The 22,892-nt window shown below is 41.7% G+C and overlaps 1 protein-coding gene across 1 annotated transcript in view; it reads left to right on the top strand.

Annotated features, from left to right (window-relative positions):
• Positions 1-22,892, top strand: part of LOC122789609 (caseinolytic mitochondrial matrix peptidase proteolytic subunit) — a 204,829-nt gene that overhangs the window by 141,071 nt on the left and 40,866 nt on the right. Inside the window, exon 5 of the mRNA XM_044056996.1 lies at positions 5,733-5,920. Within this exon, the coding sequence (XP_043912931.1) occupies positions 5,733-5,920 (188 nt within the window). The remainder of the gene's footprint in view (positions 1-5,732; positions 5,921-22,892) is intronic.

The raw sequence follows: 22,892 nt of genomic DNA, 5'->3' as shown, positions 1-22,892 counted from the left end.
TCGCTTCACTGTTTCAGTATTTGGTCCCTGGTCCCTTCCTCCTTCTCCCTCTGTCCGTAACATTAGATATCCTTCGCTTCACTGTTTCAGTATTTGGTCCTTGGTCCTTTCCTCCTTCTCCCTCTGTCTGTAACATTAGATATCCTTCGCTTCACTGTTTCAGTATTTGGTCCCTTGGTCCTTTCCTCCTTCTCCCTCTGTCCGTAACATTAGATATCCTTCGCTTCACTGTTTCAGTATTTGGTCCCTGGTCCCTTCCTCCTTCTCCCTCTGTCCGTAACATTAGATATCCTTCGCTTCACTGTTTCAGTATTTGGTCCCTGGTCCCTTTCCTCCTTCTCCCTCTGTCTGTAACATTAGATATCCTTAGCTTCACTGTTTCAGTATTTGGTCCCTGGTCCCTTTCCTCCTTCTCCCTCTGTCCATAACATTAGATATCCTTCACTTCACTGTTTCAGTATTTGGTCCCTGGTCCCTTCCTCCTTCTCCCTCTGTCCTATCTCTTGCTCTGTGTTTTGGTTGCCCTGCTGGCTGAGCGTCCCATCTCCCTTCTTTATTTTTCCTTGTGGATGCACATTCCTGTTGGTCCCTACGGATATTCTCTTCCTCGTGGGGCTTTTCCAGTTCTGAGTATCTGCATGCGTGCATCACCTTTATACCCTACGTTGCGTGTGGGGAGTATACATGTGACGTATGGTGCCTGTATTTGCTGAAGGCTTTGGTATACTGGCCAGACATTGAGCTATCCTTGGCAGGAGATCCTTTAGGTGAAGAGTACTGCAGCAGTGAAGAGAAGCATATCTTCTGTTACAGTGAGATTTTGCACAACTGTACTTTGTTGACATGTGACCTACTCAGAAAGGTGACTGCTGGAAATAACTGGCTGCTGATCTTTAAATTTTAAATTGCGTTTGCAGGTTGCAGTGTACAGGATTTGATAGGAATAGATTAAAGGTGTCAGCTGTGTTACTAGGTAGAAACTTTGGCAATGTTAGTGTAATGGCCTCAAACACAGGTTTAGTTTTAAATGAAAAAATGCATTGTGGGAAGCAGTAACCTACAAAAAGAATATGCAACTTAACCAGCAAGCAGGAGCGACAACAAAAACATAAAAAATAAAGTTGTATTCTCATATCATGTAAACTAAAGGGCATTAAGTGAAACTGGAGAACAGCAGGTATGGTTGTTGGAATACTGAGAACCCTAGGAAGACATCACCAGTAGTAAAACAAGAAAGTTTATTTTTCTTCTTGGACAGTTGGCGAAATGGCACTTAGGACATTATGTGTTGCATGCAGTTACAAAGACTTCATTGTAAGAATACAGGGTAGGACCAGTATGTGAAATGGCACTTAGGACATTGTGTGTTGTGTGCAGTTACAAAGACTTTATTGTAAGAATAGAGGATAGGAGCAGTTTGTGGTTTACTGATTAGTACTTTCGTGACTTGCCGTGCTCCTGTAACTTATCACTTATATTTTTTACTTGTTAAAATTTGATAGAAAAACAAATGCAGTATAACACATTGGGGGGTTGGGGTCAGTGTCTTACAAGTGATGATGTAGTCAAAACTATTAAGAACCCTAATGACTAGCATTTTTTTTTGTCATTTAAAAATACATCTCCTACAATACTACTCAATGCTAGAAGTCTAAATCTCAAAATGCACTCACTCAAGGCACTCCTTAAAATGGAGAACATCAATATCTGTGCAGTGACTGAGACCTGGTTCAAGGCTGTAGAGAGCACCCCATGCATTACCAGGCTATAACTCATACCACACTTTTCGGCCATCTAACCTGGACCAGAACACCAAAGGCGGAGGTGTGTCCATATTCATTAAGGATGTCCACACCTCCAGGCTAGTCGCGCAGCATAATGCATCCAAGGTTATCCAAGTGCAACTAACTCTGGGCAAAACTGCAATCCAAATTGTAGCTTGCTACAGATCTCCCACCATGTCCCAGGATTCCCACTCCTCTTTTCTTGATATACTGGAAAATATTAGGGTTCAACCAAACACCCTAATAATGGGCGATTTCAACTACCTCACCATTAACTGGGAAAACTACTCGTGTACCAACTCCTTTGCTCAATGCTTTCTGGAATTCATAAATTCCAATGCCCTGGATCAACTTATCCACTCCCCCACTAGGGTCAACAATATCCTAGACCTAGTCATTACCAACATGAGTGACCGGTGTTCCACACCTAAAGTCAACTCCTCATTGGTCAGATCCGACCATAAGCTAATCACCCTAGATACTTGCATCCTGCCCCCACCCACCATTAAGGAATCCACGGTAAAAAAATTTTCCAAAGCCAACTTCATGCTTCTTAAGACAGAAGTGGTGAACTTCATGACACCCATGCAGATGGACAATACAGTTACGACTGCTGAATCCTACACAAATGCACTCTATAAGCACTTTACATGAGTGCATAGATCGTGCTATCCCAAACAGAACCAAGATGCTATCCTCCAAAAAAGGAAGCCAATCTGGTGGTCCCCTGCCATAAACTAACTCTACAACAGAAGGAGGAAACTGTTGCAAAAGAGAGTAAAATCCCATGAGTGGTGGAGCTCCCCTGGTCAGCCTCAGTAAGAAGCTGAGATCCCTTATAAGATCCTCCAAAGCTAGCTACGAAAACAAAATCACCACTGATTCTAAGGGCAACCACAAAGCATTCTATAGCTATGTCAAGAATCTCAATGGCAACACCCAGATCTGCTTTGAGTTACAGCACAATGGCACGAAAATTACAGAACCAACTAATATTACCAACATCCTGGCAGATAGGTTCAGTGCTAATTTTACCACCCTCTCACTCCCTCCCTGTAATCATATGTATGCAGGTAAAAGCTGCACTCTCTAAAACCAAAAACAACACATCCTTGGGACCGGGCAACATCCCAGGCTGCATTTTACACGGACTTCAGAACGAACTGGCTCCCCACTTAAGCACCATATTCAATTACAGTCTCATGTCAGGCTTTGTGCCCACTGAATGGCGCACAGAAACAGTTATCCCACTCCACAAAGGGGGAGCCACCACTGATCCTGGGAACTGTCTCCCTATTAGCCTGACGAGCCTGGTCTGCATCATGGAACTCCTAAACTAAGACATTGGTAACCTCCAAACTCTGGACCTCACACAGTTCGGGTTTGTGAAAGGCAGATCATGCCTTCTGAACCTGATCAACTTCTTTCAGGTAGTCACTAAAGCCGTAGACGAGGGTAAGGTGGTTCAAACAGCCTATCTTGAACTTGCCAAGGCTTTCGACACCATCCCCCACTCTGGAGTTACAGATAAATTCACTAAACTAGGTATAAATCCCTATGTCACAAGATGGGTTGCCAACTGGCTCACTGACAGAACCCACACTGTAAAAGCTGCAGACTCCAAATCTGACTTCAAACCAGTGACAAGTGGAGTACCACAGGGTTCAGTCCTGGGACCTCTCCTGTTAGCCTGTACTTCAGAGAAGTAGATACCAAACGAAGTTTGGAGATGACTGCAAACTAGGAGCCATAGTTGAGTCCCCAGATGATGTGGACATCCTACAGAAGGGCCTCACTGAGACAGATGCCTGGTGTCAGAGGCATGGCCTCAAGCTCAATGCCAAAAAGTGCATTGTCATCCCCGTTGGTAAAAACTATGTACCCATGAACTACCACATAAACAGCAGTCTACTTAACGCCGAATGTGTGGTAAGAGACCTTGGGACCCAGGTGGACAGTAGTCTCTCCTTTGATAATCACATTGCCACAGTAGTCGGGAAATCCTCCTATGTGGCACACCTCATCACAAAAGGGTTCTCATCCAGGAAAATAGAGGTCATTGTTCCCCTCTACTCGGCACTCATTAGACCCATTATAGAGTACAGCACCCCTTTTGGAATGTACCTCACAAGACATCTGCAGCAGCTGGAAAGGCCACAGAAGTACCTCACAAAGAGGATTACTGGCCTCAAACAGATACCCTACACTGACCGTCTCAAAAAACTCCAGCTTTACTCTGTAGCATATCGCCTACTCCGAGGAGATCTCTGCCTAACATATAAAGCTATGTTAAACCCAGAGCTGTTGGAAATGCTACGCCTAAAGAAATCCCAATCCCTCCGAGGTACACGCTATAGAGACCTAAACCTTGTCACCACAATAAACAGGATATGCTGGAGGGAGAGATTCCTGTCCCAGAGACTTCCTATACTCTGGAACAAGCTATCCATCTATGTCAAGCAAAGTTCCTCATTAGCACTCTTCAAGAAAAATCTTGATGAGTAGATGGGAAATAGGAACTACACCCCGGGGATCACTTCTCTGGCTCTGCTCGACAGGCTCACAGGAAATTAACTTTCTTGGGTGGCGTAAGCCAGGGAACCTTGTTGGCTAGGCTTAGTTAGGCCCTTGGGCTGATAGCCTAGTACCTACCTATGAAATAATGCATTTAGCATGTGATTAAACAGACCAGAATCTGTCATGTGGGGAGGGGGTAAGGACTACTGCTTCATTTCATCAGTAATTTAGCCATGGGACTTTTTACTCTTAGCTATGTTAGAATCTTTAACTTTGTTAGTCCTATACTGACGAGCCTCTGATTCAGTCCTAGTAGGGCCCCAGACTATTAATCCTGCAGAAAGTCCTTTAGCCATGTTATGAGTCTCCTCACGCAGTTACTCCTGCAGGGATCCCCTTATTCTTTTAGTCTTCTTAAGGTTCATCTGATCACATTTAACCCTGTAGTGACTCCCCCCTGATTCAGCCGTAGTATGCCCCTGACTATTACTCCTGCAGAAAGTCCTCTAGTCATGTTATGAGGTTCCTCAGTGTGTTACTCCCACAGGAATCCCCGTATTCCTTTAGTCTTAAGGTTTTTCTGATCACATTTAACCCTGTTGTGACTCCCCAATTTCTAGTCTTTTTAATACTACCAGGAACCCAGTATCTGTTGCCCTCCTTGACTCCTGTAATTCTGCTTGGGCCCTCAGATTTTGTTAATTTTGCCAAGACATTTCTTGACTCATTTAATACCTCTTCGAGCCCTCTGTATTTCTTATCCTGTTGATAATTACTCTCTTGCCTATGCTTTTGAAGCCAACAAGGTGTAGTAAAGCCAACTCTGCATGAGGCAGACGCAAGGCAAATTCTGTAAGGAATGGGACAGTAAGCTATTAGGTAGGCTGTGCAGTTTGTCTCACTGGTAGGGAACTACACAGTTTAGGATCCAAACAGGATGAGTCTTTTGCCATAGTCTGTGTTTCTGTTACCCAATAAGGATAATTTAGAAAAGTCGTAGGGAACTAAACAATAGAAAAAAGCTGTTCAGCAAAATACATAAATCACTCATGGTTTTTATATGCTGACATAGTTGTATGAATGAGTAAAAGTATTTACAAGCAGTGCTGTTGAATTGCAATTGTATTTGCTATTTGTAAAATAGTTTTGTTGGTTTGTGTAAACAATATACGGATGGCATGAATGCTAGGATTTGAGGCTAGTTTTGTCTTTAACATTATACCTATACATCTGTAATTTTTTAACTGTATTTTTTTTTCTTTTACAACAGCTAATCTGAAACTATCTTATGTGAGGCATTAAGACTGGTATTATGGAATGTTTTTCACATCAGACTTAGAGGTCTGTGAGAGTCTTGTTTAGTGTGATTTGAGAAGTACACTAACACACACTCCCTCTCCTCTCTCTCTCTCTCTCTCTCTCTCATATTAGGTGGTGTTGTTACGGCAGGGCTGGCCATCTATGACACAATGCAGTATATCCTGAACCCCATTGCTACATGGTGCGTTGGTCAGGCAGCTAGCATGGGTTCCCTGCTTCTAGCTGCAGGATCCCAGGGAATGAGGCATTCCCTACCAAACTCTCGGATCATGATTCATCAACCCTCTGGTGGAGTCCGGGTGAGTACCTAACATTCTGTGAAGTCATAATGGTACATTTCAAAAGGAGGTGAACTGTGAGCAGAGCATCGGGTCACAGCATTGGAAATTGTACCACTTAGACCTAGAACCACTTAAAATGTATCTGATATTAATTTTGCGCATTTTAGTTTTGCTGTTTCTCTTGTATGTAGTGAAGTAAGACATTTCCATACCTATATATTTTTGGGGGTGGGGGAGGTCCATTGCAGCTAACATGATGTGTGGTCCTTCATAATCAATGCATCCAGTTGTGGCAAGGCCAGATGCTAAGAAGATTTCCATTATTTTAAGATAATCAGCTGTCCCCATAGATTGGGATATTAACCAGATTTCCCTGGAGACAAAAATGCATCTATTTTATGACTCACCTGATGGATTGGTAGGTAAGACTTCCTTTTTCACCAAGTATGGCTTTCATTTCTCATACCATGGCTTCCACATACTGGCTAAAGACTTTGCTGCCCCCATAGTGCCTTTTTAGACAAAGTCCTCCTACTGAGCATTCCTGCATAGCAAGCTCAAATTCAGACATCATCACAGTGGCATTATTTAGTGCTATGAGTCTCAGTGGACAGGTACCCAAACCTGAGGCCTTCCTGCAACTTGAACACATTTGCATAGTAACTGAGACATGGTTTCAGTGCACTGATATCACTCCCTCTGCACCAGGGTTTGTTTACGCCCTTGGGTACCTGCAAGAGAGTATCTGTATTTGGCAGAAATACCATCACCTCACATCAAATTACCCACAACACATGTTAACAAATCCAGATATTATTTAATTGTTGGCTACATATACCCATAATTTCTATGATCTTTGGGGAACAATTAATTTAACATCACTGAGGGGTTAAATATCAAATCAAATACCTACTTGCTAGGGGACTTCAGTTGCCCAAGCATTAATTGACAAACTTGCACCTGTGAAAAATAGATATGTTTGGCATTTTTTTTCTTTAACAGCAGTACAGCAAACTGTGAAGCTACCCACTAGAGACATGTTATCCTGGACCTTGTCATTACCAACCTAGCCACCGCTTGTAGTCCTTCCCCACATCTCCTTATTCCTGGTTAAATATGGCCATAAGCTAGCCGTCTTCTTTGTCAGGCGTAGTGGTACCACCCCACTACCAGCTGAGACCGTCTTTAGGGAAGTCACCATAGCAAACCTGCTTCAACTAGTAAAAGACATAATACAAAATTCCCAACATTCCCTGCAAATGGACCCACTGAGAGGACTGCCCTACTCACCTCTGACTTTTATCAGCACCTAAACAGCTACATTGGAAAGTCCGTACTTGCCTGCCCTCAATAAAATGGTAAATTCAAGAGTGGCCCTCTCTAGTGGACTCCGTCAGTGAACGGCATAGCAAAAGAAGGTAAATAATGACACGTTTTAAGCCGTCTGCACCCCCTTATCTCAGGGCCCCACATAAACATGCCAGGAAGGAACTTGAGTACTATTAGTAACTGTAAAGCAGATTCCAAAGGAAGCTACTTTTGTCAGTAAATTAAGGAATAATGTCCAAAATGCACTGAGCTCATCTGTAATGTTCCATATTCTAATCCAAAGGATATAGTCAGTGTATTAGCAGACACATTTAATGTGGAATTTATCCCACCTACCCACTTTGTTTCCCCCCAGTATCCCTGAATATTTATTTTCCCCTAGAATCACCTTGGAACACATATTAGAATCCTTGTCAAAGGCTAAAAATACTACTTTGAGACCAGAAAACATACCAGGCTGCGTTCTCATCTTTGCTAAATATGCACCATCCAAGCCTGTACTTGAATGATTCCAACTCAGCCTGTCAGTGGTGTTTGTGCTTGATGCCTGGATTACAGCCACTGTGACATTCCCACCGCAGACCTGAGTAACTATAGGGCCCTCAGCCTCAACAGCCTTGTTTGCAAAGCCATGGAACATCGTATCATAGCAAAAGTCATTTCTGTAGCTGTAAGCAATTTAAATGATCTAGATCCCAGTTTGGTTTTGTAAAGGGCAGATCATATTCCTCAAATCTGGTAAGCTTCTTTAAAAGGGTTACAGAGATTTTGGATTGTGATCACTCAATGTGCACTGCTTATCTTGAACTGGACAGTGCTTTTGACACAATCTCCATGCTGGTATTATTAAAAAAATATTAAACTTAATGTACACCCTTATGTTATCCACTAGATTGTAAACTGGCGGTCTGACAGATCCCAGGTTGTGGAAGTTGCTGGTGCACTCTCTAGATATGAAATTATAATTAGTGGAGTACTGCAAAAATAACTGTTAGACCCTCTTATGTTTGGCATTTATCTTGCAGACATTCACTCCAATATCCCAGAAGTGTGGGTAACCAGGTTTGCTGATGACTGCTAGCTGCGCACTGTTATCCTCTCATCCACTGATAGTGAATGTTTGCACATACCTGGTGAACTGAAAATGGTCTCAAATGAAATGCAAAACATGCAGTGTAATAGCTCCAACCTCACACACTATGAATAGAACTCCTCTTCAGACATATAATATTGTAAAAGACCTGAATAATTATATGGAAAACTCTCTCCCTGTCAGTGATCATGTTTCCACTATAGTCACAAAATCATTCTATCTGACCCAGTTAATTTCCAAGGGAATATCTTCAAGAAGTCATCCTACCACTGTCATCTTCCCTTATCAGACCCAGCATTGGATATAGTGACTCTTCTCCCTTTGGTATGTATAAATCATCACTCACTGGAAAGGCCCCAGTGAGCGATATACTTTGATCAGTGGAGAAGGCCCTAAACGTTTCTAGCCAAGATGATTAAAGGCCTTAAATTCCTCAAACTGTCCTGAGAGAAGGTGGACTCTCCTCTTACTAGGTAGCCTACAGGGTGCTATGAGGTGACTTGTATATCATGTTTTGAGCCATGAAAAACTCGGTCTTATTTACCCTCCTATTTCTTTGTTAAAAAAAAACAGAAAAAAAACATTGGCTCTGCAAACACTCACACTAGGGACATTCACTAGACAGGTTCCTAACTCAACATATTCCAAGCTTATGGAAAACGTTACAACTACTTGCCAAATAAAGTATTACTTTAACTATCTTTAAAAGCTATTCTTGATGACTGAATGGGTGCACACAAATTTACACCAGTGATATCATGTCAGGTCCAGATTTATTCCAGAAGTGACAATTAATAAGTGTTTGAAAACTTTAAAGCGTGTCATCTTGAAGATGTCTTTGGCTAGACATCATGTTCTGATGATCTTTTGCCTGTATTGTTCCCGTGTTCCTATGTTTCTAACTATAAAATAATAAAAAAAGACAAATTGCTGTCCAAATGTTAAACTTAACATCACCACTCGGTACCTTCGGTCATGCCATCAAGAGCAGAAAAAAAAAAATTAGGATGTTAGCATGCACAAAGCACATTTAAGTAGACATACCCATTCAAATAAAACGAACAAATCACAATTTCAGTGATATGAAAATTGATGCCTTGAAGAAAAATAACTACAACATTATAAGCAATAGTATAATAAAAATAACAATTACACCAAACTTTTTCAAGAGCATTCATTGTTTTAATTACCTCTTATATCCAACTAACCACTGCTCATAAACTCATTTTCAACTCATCCCAATGCCCCTCCCTCTCCTCCATCCTTACTATGCATCTTCCAGATCGAACCCTGAGAACCAATCATCAAAACCTCCTTGAAGTCTACAAACCATCACGTTCCCCAGGGCAACTTTTATCTTTCTCCCTAGCACGAAAATTGAACCCACTTCCAAACTACACAACATCTTTCCTCTTTTAGGCCTTTGCTCCATTCATATCCCTCTTCTACATGGGGGTACTGCTGCTCTCACCCCTCCTAACTTCTACCCTACTACTTCTTCTCCGACTCCCACTCTCCTGTCTGTCAGTCCTTTCTGTAATCTCTCCCTTATCTCGCATCTACTTTTCTCACCCTTCATCTTGTCCCCCTTTCACACCCTAGCTTGTGTAGACATCTGCCTGCCACCCAAAATGCCATGCATACTGTTCACCTCATAGTTCACTCTCACATTATAGTTTGGTACTACTTTATGTTATACTGAATATTTCATTGCTACTACTTCATCCAAATCTATTGCTTCTTATGATCCAATGTCTCTGTCAATTTGTATTATGTTATGTATTAACTACTGCTGACTTTGTTTTTGTAATATACTGTATTATCTTTGCATGTATCGCTGATATTTTTGTATGCATGTATTTTGGAGGTTTTCTCCCTGGGCCTCCACTGAAAAAAGGGCTCGTCTTGGCCCAGTGGACTTTCCCAGTTAACAAACTGCAAATAAATCAATAAATATAATAAATAGTCCTGGGAGGGGTGGAGGTTAAGTACCACAATTTAAAATACTGTTTCTTATTGTAGCAAACATTGTGTAATGTTATTAGTTACCCTAGCAGAACTCATTACTTGTTCTGTTATAGTAGCTTGTAATACACATGCATCCTTGGCATGGAATAAATTATTCGCTACAGCAATGGCCTGTTTTTATTTCTAACACCACTTAAATGATCCTGCTTTCTACCTTTAAATCTCCTACCAGTCTGTCAAATGTATACAAAATCTCATCTACAACTGAGAGCATCAATTATTCTGTGTGTGTAACGTAAAATATTGACTTAAACCTTCTTGCCATTAGTATAATTAACACAAGAACAAACAGCGCACTTTTCACAAGGGAAGATATATTTTTATTATTTAAAGCATTAACGATCTCCTTCTCATGATCTTTTGCTTGTGTTGTTCCTTTGTTCCTAACTATAAAATAATAAAAGACAAACGGATGTTCAAATATTAAATTTTAGTAAAACATCCCCATTATGCCTATCCACGCCCTTCAAATTTTTGTTTCTTGTGTTAAGTATGAATAAATTAGATGGTAGAACTTCTCTCAGTTCTTCATGTCTTATGGTGTCCATACCCTCTTTCTTCATGTGCACTAATCGGTCATTTTATTGAATTTGCTTGCAAAATAATATGAACTTTTCTCATTCTTATTGCAGAATTTACTTTCACCTGCAGTTACTCGAGTCTGTTCTATCCATAAGTAGTACCGTAGTATAACTGTATTAACTATATTATAAAACCTAGTTATAGTATATTAAGCTTTTGGCAAAAAAAACTGGGAAAAATACTTTTCTATCTCTAGCACAGTAAGCCCTCCTAACACTTACTAATTCACTATGAGGAAAGACCTTTAACTACATGAGCAGGATGACACCTAGAAGCATGTGATAATTTAGTCCCAGTAGTTTGGCCTCACTTACCTTACCAGAGTAATATCTAAGAAGTCAGTGCTAGTATTCTGCAACTCAAAACTAAATCCAAGACCAAATCTATTATTATTCAAACAATTCACAAATGCAGTTACACTTTTACCGTCACTTTTGCATAATAGTAAATCACCTGTATCATGAAAATACATGTCCAAAGAGTCATGAACATGCATATATTTTTCTTCAAGTAATGCCATAAAAATATTGGCATAAGGCAGGGCAAACTGTGCTTCTGTTACTGTCCCTATCTTCAACTTAAACATTTCACTATTTAAATGAAAAATATTTATATATATTCAAAAGACAAAACTCTGGCAATTCACACACACATTATTGATTTTATGTATATATATATATATATATATATATATATATATATATATATATTTTTTTTTTTTTTTTTACTTGTGTATTTGTTAAAAAAAAAAAAAAAGTTCCAGATTCTTGTTTTATAGAAACTCTTCACATCTTTCACATATTTACTAAACAAAAGGATTTCTTTCCCATTTTATATTGCCTAAATTTCTTTTGCACTTGTTTCCCATCTTTCCTGTAAAGTCTAGTCCAGATACAGGTTTGTTGTATCCAGGACTGCTTGTCAGCTTCTGTGCCCCCCAAGCCTTTCTGTGTTGGAGGGAAGCCTTCTAGCTTATCAGGCTTACCTAGTGCTTACCACTCCCACTATCTACCACAAGAGTGGTTTCTGGCCCAGAAATTGTAGTTTATTGGTCGTTTGGGCAGTTTTTCCATCTCTTTCAACCTTCTGGTTTAAAAGCCTGCATTTGCACTTGTTTCCCACCTTTCCTGTAACTAGTCTAGTCCAGATACAGATTTGCTGTATCCAGGACTGCTTGTAAGCTTCTCAGCCCCCCAAGCCTTTCTGTGTTGGAGGGAAGCATTCTAGCTTATCAGTGGGAGTGGTAAGCACTAGGTAGCCTATCTACCACAAGATCCTGGTACAGATTCTTAGTTTTAGCACTTGAATTTGCTTATTTGCGTGCAGCACTTGTTCAGAACTTGTTGTTAGCACTAAATATGCTACAAATTACTACAGCACTCAAACCTTCCTCTTTACCTAGAGGAAAACAGTTTTTGTACTTACTTTCCTCACTTGCTTAGTGAAAAACAGCTCTTATACTTACTTTCCTCACTTGCCTAGAGGAAAGTAATTTTTTATTCAGGCATGTCCAAGGGTCAGCTCCCAGTGCTCTCTCCTGTCTATCTGATGAATCTGGGCATCTTGGGGCAATGTAGTAATTGCCTCATGTACATAGACAACCCTCTCCTCCTACCACCCAACACCACAACCTGTGAGAGATGCACTTATGTAGCCAAACTGGAGGTAAAGCTCTCTCCAAGAGGAGCAGGTAAACGCTTGCAACACACCACACTCATCATATAGTCCCACTAAACCTGCAACACCAAAATCCACACATAAAAACACAAAAACATTCGCAGAGGCTCTCAATAATAATCTGCTGAAGCAACTGAGACCTCCATATCAGAAACGCAAGTAACCTCCACCCCCAACACAACCCAAATGACACATAGCCCACAGACTCGGTGTGCCAATAAACCACAGCACATAAGGCAAAACAACATACCCAACACACTAGTCATAGGTGACTCTATAGTCGGGCACCCTGATGTCCCACTCACCAGGCTAAACAAGGAGAAGGTTACTGTCAGCTGCCTGTCGGGTGCCAGGATCCACCACATAATCCACGCACTCAGGTCACTCCACAACAAGTACAAATATGACTCTGTCATTGTTCATGTTTGTTTGAATGACCTGAGATGTACCTCCCTGGACTACATGAAAAGAGACATGGAAGAGCTCTCCAATCTTGTAGTCCAGGCAGGTATGACCCTAGCCCTGAGTAGCATCCTGCCATCACCCAGAATGATACCACAGTACAAAGACAAAATGATTGACTTCAACAATTGGCTAAGCTTCTGGTGTCATTCTAAGGGGATCCAGTATCTGTCTGCCTGGGACGACATGATCGACAGACCACAATGCTTTGCCAGAGATGGCCTGCACCTGTCGCCCCTAGGATTCTGGATACTGGCCAAGGGTTTTGCCACCCCTATAGTGACGTTTTTAGGCAAGGTTCAAATGACAAATTCACCACCGTTACAGGAACAGCAAGCAAAAATTGAGGGTAATGCTACTCAATGCTAGATGTCTAAATCTCAAAATGCACTCACTCGAGGCACTCCTTAAAATGGAGAACAGTGATATCATCTGTGCATTGACTGAGACCTGGTTCAAGGCTCTAGAGAGCACCCCTGCATTACCAGGCTGTAACTCATACCATACTTTTTGGCCATCTAACCTGGACCAGAACACCAAAGGCAGAGGTGTGTCCATATTCATTAGGGATATCCACATCCTCCAGTCTAGTTGCGCAGCATAATGCATCCGGGATTATCCAAGTGCAACTAACTCTGGGCAAAAATGCAATCCAAACTGTAGCTTGCTACAGATCTCCCACCATGCCCCAGGATTCCCACTCCTCTTTTCTTGATGTACTGGAAAATATTACGGTTCAACCAAACAGTCTAATAATGGGCGATTTCAACTACTCCACCATTAACTGGGAAAACTACTCGTGTACCATCTCCTTCGCTCAACGCTTTCTGGAATTCAAAAATTCCAATGCCCTGGATCAACTTATCCACACCCCCACCAGGGGCATCAATATCCTAGACCTAGTCGTTATCAACATGAGTGACTGGTGTTCCACACCTGAAGTCAACTCCTTGTTGGTTAGATCCGACCATAAGCTAATCATCCTAGATATCCGCATCCTGCCCCCACCCACCATTAAGGAAACCACGGTAAACATCTTCTCCAAAGCCAGCGTCATGCCTCTTAAGACAGAAGTGGCGAACCTCATGACACCCATGCAGATGGACAATACAGTTACGACTGCTGAATCCTACACAAATGAATCTATAAGTACTTACATGAGTGCATGGATCGTGCTATCACAAACAGAATCACGATGCTATCCTTCAAAAAAAAAGAAGCCAATCTGGTGGTCCCCTGCCATAAACAAACTGTACAACAGAAGGAAGAAACTTTTGCAAAAGAGAGTGAAATCCCATGAGTGGAGGAGCTCCCTGGTCAGCCTCAGTAAGAAGCTGATATCCCTTATAAGATCCTCCAAAGCTAGCTACAAAAACAAAATCACCACTGATTCTAAGGGCAACCACAAAGCATTTTATAGCTATGTCAAGAATCTCAGTGGCAACACCAAAATCTGCACTAAGTTACAGCACAACAGCACGAACATTACATAACCAACTGATATTGCCAACATCCTGGCAGATAGGTTCAGTGCTAACTTTACCCCCCTCTCACCCCCTAAAGGGCCCATATCTTTACAGGAAGAATGCAGAGTCCCTGTAATCACATCTATGCAGGTAAAAGCTGCACTCTCTAAAACCAAAAACACAGCATCCACGGGACCAGACAACATCCCAGGCTGCATTTTACACGAACTTCAGAACGAACTGGCTCCCCACCTAAGCACCATGTTCAATCATAGTCTCACATCAGGCTTTGTACCCACTGAATGGCGCACAGCAACAGTTGTCCCACTCCACAAAGGGGGAGCCACCACTGATCCTGGGAACTATCGCTCTATTAGCCTGACGAGCCTGGTTTGCAAGGCCATGGAACGTATCATCATGGAACTCATAAACAGACACCGGTAACCTCCAAACTCTGGACCCCACCCAGTTCGGGCTTGTGAAAAGCCAGATCATGCCTTCTGAACCTGATTGACTTCTTTGAGGCAGTCACCAAAGCCGTAGATGAGGGTAAGGTGGTTCACACAGCCTATCTTGACCTCGCCAAGGCTTTCAACACCATCCCTCATTCTGGAATTATAGCTAAACTTACTAAACTAGGTATAAATCCCTACATCACAAGATGGGTTGCCAACTGGCTCATTGACAGAACCCACACTGTAAAAGTTGCAGACTCCAAATCTGACTTCAAACCAGTGACAAGTGGTGTACCACAGGGTTCAGTCCTGGGACCTCTCCTGTTTGGTATCTACTTCTCTGAAGTACAGGCTAACACAGAAGGCCTCTGGCTAACGACGTTCACAGATGACTGCAAACCAGGAGCCATAGTAGAGTCCCCAAATGATGTGGACATCCTACGGAAGGGCCTCACTGAGACAGATGCCTAGTGTCAGAGGCATGGCCTCAAGCTCAATGCCAAAAAGTGCATTGTTATCCCCTTTGGTAAAAACTGTGTACCCATGAACTACCACATAAACGGCAGTCTACTTAATGCTAAATGTGTGATGAGACCTTGGAACCCAGGTGGACAGTAGTCTCTCCTTTGATAATCACATTGCCACAGTAGTCAGGAAATCCTTCTATGTGGCACACCTAATCACAAAAGGGTTCTCATCCAGGAAAAAAAGAGGTCATTGTTCCCCTCTACTCGGCACTCATTAGACCCATTGTAGAGTACAACGCCTCTTTTGGAATGTACCTCACAAGACATCTGCAGCAGCTGGAAAGGCCACAGAAGTACCTTACAAAGAGAATTACTGGCCTCAAACAGATGCCCTACATTGACCATCTCAAAATATCAAGCTTTACTCTGTAGCATATCTCCTACTCCTAGGAGATCTCTGCCTAACATTTAAAACTATGTTAAACCCAGAGCTGTTGGACATGCTACACCTAAAGAAATCCCAGTCCTTCGTAGCTACACATGTAGGGACCTAAACCTTGTCACCACAATAAACAGAACATGCTGGAGGGATAGATTCCTGTCCCAGAGACTTTGTATACTCTAGAACAAGCTACCTATCTATGTCAAGCAAGGTTCCTCATTAGCACTCTTCAAGAAAAATCTTGATGAGTGGATGGGAAATAGGAAATACACCCCGGGGAATCACTTCTGTGGCTCTGCTTGACAGGGGCACAGGAAATTAATTTTCTTGGGTGGCATAAGCCAGGGAACCTTGTTGGCTAGGATTATTTAGGCCCTTGGGCCGATAGCCTAGTACCTACCTATGAACATGGGATGAATGAAAAATAACACATTTGTTCAAATAATTGACTTTACCTACATTCGGAAAATAGCTACTACAACTGAACTATGGGCCTGCCAGGTGGCCTGTTACTATTTTTATGAATTTTAAGATTACAATAAGAAAAATAAATGTTATTATTTTCTTCATAACATAAAAGCTTAATCTTGGCTTTAGAAAAATAACCTAAATTTCACCTTTGTGCTTTGTGTATCAAATGCATTCATAATGTTGTGGTAACTCTGTGCTATGTCTGTCCCCTGATAGTCCGAAGTAAATGCCACATACCACAGTCCCCGCAACCATTACTAAGGAACAGGTCATCTGTTCACTTTCTAAGGCCAAAAACACTGCATCAATAGGACCAAATAACATTCTAGGATGTTTAATAAATATCATGAAATCTGACCTCTCTGGTCCAGTTGAGTCACTCTTCAACTGGAGCCTTCACTCAGGTTTTGTGCCCAAGGAATGGAAGATGGCTGCAGTCATTCTACTGCCCAAAGGAGGCCCAACCACTGATTCAGGTAACTACAAATCCATAAATCTTACCAGCCTCATATGAACGGCATGGAAAGAATCATCATGGACATGATAAATGAGGACATAGGTAACCTGCAAACCCTGCTGTCATCACGTTTGGCTTATTTAAAGGAAGGCCATACCTATTAAATCTGATGGACTTTTTTTAAGAATGTCAGCAAAGCATTAGATGAAGGTAAGACTGTGCACACAGCTTACCTCAGCCCAACCAAAGCTTTTGGTACAACACCCCACTCGGGCATTATAGACAAGCTCACTAATTTAGGTATAAACCTGTTTATCATCCTATGGATAGATAACTGTCTCACTGATAGAAGCCAGGCAGTTAAAATAGGTGAGGCCACCTCCACCAAGAGGCCAGTCACTAGCTGAGTCCTTCAGGGCTCTGTACTGGGCCCACTCCTTTTTGGAATTTACTTCTCTAAAATGAAAGCAAATGCTGAAGGTTTATGGCTGACTAAGTTTGCAGATTGCAAGCTGGAGGTTATCATTGACTCCCTTGCAGACACTGGCATTATTCAAGAAGGTCCATCTCTTGTTAAGAAATAGTGCCAAAGCCAAGGTTTTAAACGTAATACTAAGATATGCATAATTGTATCCTTTGGGAAATCACCCATCATAGCTAATTACCATGTTGATAATACACCCCTAAGAGTCGACCTAATGATCAAGGATCTGGGTACACTTGTAGACAGTAGCCTTACCTTCAACCACCACATTTACAATACTTATAAGTAAGGCATAATTCTCAACCTCATAGAGCAAGCAATCTGGACAAAGCCTTACATAATGGGGGGAGGGGGGACAAAGGCCCCAAAATAGGGACACTTTTTAAATATTGCTCTTACAGACTTAGAGTTGATAGAATAACAGGTTTTGCATTAGCATGAATTTTTGGAAGGGTATGAAGACTGAAACTCAAATGTCTGCCATTATTTTGTGACTTCAGCCCTCAATGACTGATTTGACCGATTTGCGAGAAAACCACAATTTTATGAGAAAAAGACCAAAAATATGAGACAAAAATCTGGACATTCTGCGAAAATCTATACAGTTGAGCGGTATGAAGTAAGGGTATGGTATCTAGGTCCATAGAGGTAATTATCCCTCTGTACTCTGCCCTTATCTGACCAATCATATAGAGTACAGTGCTCTCTTTGGTCTGTACTTAACCAGGCAAATGCAGCAACTAGAGCAACTTCAGAGGTTCCTTACAAAAAGAATACAAGGTGTAACAAACCTGCCTTATGCAGAGCCCATTAAAGCCCTTTCCCTCTTCTGTCTCCTATAGATTGCTGAGGAGTGATCTATGCCTGGCTTACAAGGCATCCGCAAGACCCACACATATGATTGTCCTACATATTTATAAGTCTAGGGACCTAATTTTGTCTGTGACTTTAACAGAAGATGCTAGAGAGACAGATGTGTCCCAGAGACTGCTCCTCCTATGAAACTGGTTTCCCATTCATGAAATGCAGTCACAACCAAAAACAAATCCCCAGGACAAACACCACGGTCCAAGAATTTCCAGAATTTCCTTATTTATTGAAACACAAAAAAATGTTGAGCGCTTTCATCTACACAACGTAGATTTCATCAGAACACTTAATAGTTCCATTCCTTCACTTTAAATACTTTAAAATACCCGCCCTATGAACCACCTGATCAATTATGCAGTCAATTAAGTTTTAAAAGCATATAAACATTGCTGCATTCACTTAATTATAATACATGTAAACCCACACTATTTATACAATAATAAAAACTGTGAATGTATGTAATAATATACATGAACAATTTATATGTAACAATCTCAATGCTACTGTTAAAACTACATCATAACAATTATAAAATTCTAAGTTAAATAAAACAAATAAAATGTCAATGATAAAACATTTCACACTGAACTGATCGAAGGAAGGACACTGAGGAAACTCGGAGCTATAATATATAACATTAAGTATCCTGTTTTTTGTTTATTTTGTTCTTTATTTCTTTGTTATTTATAGCACTTTGTGCACTGTGTATTTTTCTAGCTAGTTTCACTGTGTGTGAGGTATTAACTGGAAATTGTCCACTTTTATTAAGCATCTGTTGGGTTGTTTGTTTCTGATAACTTGTTGCAGTTAAACTCTTTTTTTCTAGAAGCTCCTTTAGCTACTTAAAACTTTCATTTAAAGGCTCACTGCTGCTTTTCAGCTGTGAGAAACATTTCTACAGTTTGTTATTAAGCATCTGTTGGGTTGTTTGTTTCTGATAACTTGTTGCAGTTAAACTCTTTTTTCTAGAAGCTCCTTTAGCTGCTTAAAACTTTCATTTAAAGGCTCACTGCTGCTTTTCAGCTGTGAGAAACATTTCTGCAGTTTGTTTCCCACTCTCCCTCCCTGTTGGTATAGTGATTTTATAGTTGGTGGCTTTGCAGTTGCCTGCCCCTAGTGTAAATTTGATCTGGGACCCTCCTCCCAGTCTAGTGTCATTACCTCATTCTACCCAGTACAGGGAGAACATTTGAGAAGGCCAATCAGCTTAGTTTCTGCTACTCCTTTCTCTCTTTCCTTTCTCACTTTCCACTAAAAAAAAAAAAATCTGCTTTTACTGTATTTGTGTTTCTTCCTACTTTATTTTGCTTTTGCGTCATCTTAAAAGTACTCAATTGTATTTATTACTGCTTGGTGTAACTCATTCTAAGCCTTTTAGTTTAAGCACTTGGGCTTCAGACCAGTTGTTTTACATTGAGAGGGTTTGTGGTTTCCACTGTAGTGGAAGAACAGGTTGCTTACATCCTTCTAAGTTGGGAACTGCTGAATGAGGGCTCAGTGTCTGTTATTCTAAAAGTGTATTAGTTCTGGTTTAAGCACTTGGGCTTCAGGCCAGTTATTTTACATTAAGAGGGTTCGTGGTCTGCACTCTTGTGGGAGGAGAGGCTGGACTCTGCCCTTCTGAGCTGGAAATTTCTGGTTAAAGGCTTATAGTGCCTGCATATTTGAACTGTTTCTTACTGAAAATGGTACACCTTGTTTGCTGTAGCATAGACTAGATCCAGGCCTGCTGAATCTAGCTTTGTTTGTATAACTTGAGCACTAATCCAGGCATTCTTTAAAGTATTCAATTGTATTTATTACTGCTTGGTAGTAACTTGATTAAAGTGTAGCTATCATTCTAAGTCTTTTGGATTAAGCACTTGGGCTTCAGACCAGTTGTTTTACATTAGAAAGGTTTGTGGCCTGCGCTGTGGTGGCAGGACAGGTAGCTTACATCCTTCTAAGTTGGGAACTGCTGATTGAGGGCTCAGTGTCTGTTATTCTAAAAGTGTATTAGTTCTGGTTTAAGCACTTGGGCTTCAGGCCAGTTATTTTACATTAAGAAGGTTCGTGGTCTGCACTCTTGTGGGAGGAGAGGCTGGACTCTGCCCTTCTGAGCTGGGAATTTCTGGTTAAAGGCTTATAGTGCCTGCATATTTGAACTGTTTCTTACTGAAATTGGTACACCTTGTTTGCTGTAGCATAGACTAGATCCAGGCCTGCTGAATCTAGCTTTGTTTGTATGCTTGTTGTTTGTTTGCTTGTTATTTCCCTGAAAAGCTAATTCCACCTAAAATGTGGCTTTTCAGCGCTTCTCTGGATCCCTAGTGATATCTGCATTGCTTACTATACTTATTTCCTTGTTTCACTTGAAAGAAAGTTACTGTTTGTCATTTTTGCATTTAAGTTACCTGGCACTTGCTCACTAAAGCAATTATATAAGTCAGCACTAAAAAATTAAAAGCACTACACCCTCAAAAACTCCCCTTGAGTACCTTGTTCGCCTTTGGCCCTTTTATTCAATTATAAAAGAATTCCCAATACTATTCTAGCATGTCCAAAGGTCAGTTGTCAATCTCCTCTCCGGTCCAGCTAATGAATCTGGGAATCTTGAGGCAATGTTACAACTGCCTCATATACACAGACAACCCTCTCCTCCTCCCATCAAATTCCAACAAATGTGAGAGATGCAACCATATAGCCAAACTGGAGGCTAAGCTCTCTCAACTCAGTGCTGGCGTAACCAGTCAGGAGGAGAAGGAAACCACACTCACTACAATTCCAGTCTCACATAGACCTACCACGACAGCAAACCAAACACACAAAAACATACTCGGAGGCTCTAAATAAAAATCTGCCTAAGCAGCAGAGACCTCCAAAGCAGACACCCAAGCAAACGCTACCCCAAAACAAAACACTTGCAACACATAGCTCACAAAGCCAGTGTGCCGAACAGTCACAGCCCTTAAGGCTAAACAACACACCTGATACACTTGTAATAGGTGACTCTATCGTCAGGCACACTGACGTCCCACTCACCAGGCTGAACAAGGAGAAGGCCACGGTGAGCTGCCTGTCGGGCGCTAGGATCCGCCACATAACACAAGCACTCAGGTCACTCCAAGGCAAGTACAAATATGACTCCGTCATTGTCCATGCTGGTGTGAATGACCTGAGACGTACCTCCCTGGACTACATGAAAAGAGACATAGAGGAGCTCGCTGAGCATGTAGCCCAGGCCGGTATGACCCTGACCTTGAGTAGCATCTTACCTTCGCCAAGAATGATGCCACAATATGAAGACAAGATGATCAATTTCAACAATTGTCTTAAGTATTGGTGTCATTCAAAGGGGATCCAATGCCTGTCAGCCTGGGATGACATGCTCGACCAGCCACGATGCTTCGCTAGGGACGGCTTGCACTTGTCACCCCTGGGCTTTCGGATATTGGCAAAGGCTCTTGCTTCCCCCAGAGTGCCTTTTTTAGACAAGGCTCAAAAGACAAACCCACCTCCATAGGTATCACAAGGGATAAGAAACTAAGAGTAATGCTACTCAACGCCAGAAGTCTAAACCTCAAGATGCACGCACTCGAAACTCTCCATAGCATGGAGAACATCGATATCTGTGCAGTAACAGAAACTTGGTTCAAGGCTCCCGAGAGCACCCCAGCACTACCAGGTTATACCTCATAACATGCTTTTCGGCCCCAAAACTTGGACCGAACCACAAAAGGAGGGGGAGTATCAATATTCGTCAAAGATACCCACACCTCCAGGTTGGTGGCACAGCACGAAGCATCAGAGACTATCCATGTGCAACTAACAGTGAGTAAAACTGCCTTCCAGTTTATAGCCTGCTACAGACCACCCAGGAACCCCACTCGGCCTTCCTGAGAACACTGGAAAATATGAAGGTCTCTCCAAACACCATTATATTGGGTGACTTCAACTACCCAAACATAGACTGGGAGCATTACTCTAGCTCCAACACCCTAGCCCAAAGGTTCCTAGAATTTATAAACTCAAATGCTATGGAACAACTTGTTACCACTCCCACTAGAGGGGAAAACATGCTGGACCTGATCATCAAAAACATGGGGACTTTATGCTCCAGACCGGAAGTGTATCCCTCACTGGTAAGATCAGACCATAAACTAATCTCACTGGATATTCACATCCCGACCCCACCCCCTGCCCAGAAAACCACAGTGAAAAACTTCTCTAAAGCAAATTTCACACTCCTCAAAACCAAGGTGGAATCCTTCAAAGCCCCCGGGCCTGTGGAAAATACGGCCCAGACCGCAGAATCCTTTATAAACGCATTCTATGAACACCTTCAGGAATGCATGGATCATGCAATCCCAAATAAAACCAAGACCCAATCCTCCAAAGGCAGACGTCCTGTCTGGTGGACCCCAGCCATAAACAAACTATACAATAGAAGGAGGAAGCTACTACATGATAGAGCAAAATCCCAAAAAGGGAAGGCATCTCTGATCAGTATCCACAAAAAACTATGGGCACTCATAAAAATCGTCTAAGGCCAGCTTCGAGAGAAAAATTGCACAGGACACTAAGGATAATCACAAGGCTTTCTTTAGTTATGTTAGGAACCTGGGTGGGAATTCCCAGATATGCTCAGAATTAGTCCAAAATGACAAAAAAATACACCGAACCCACAGACATTGCCAACATCCTAGCTGACAGGTTCAGCGCAACCCC

Source organism: Protopterus annectens, chromosome 15.part0 (assembly GCF_019279795.1).
Source record: "Protopterus annectens isolate FY-2018-M chromosome 15.part0, PAN1.0, whole genome shotgun sequence".
NCBI lineage: Eukaryota > Metazoa > Chordata > Ceratodontiformes > Protopteridae > Protopterus > Protopterus annectens.
This window is presented reverse-complemented; position numbering and strand designations above follow the sequence as displayed.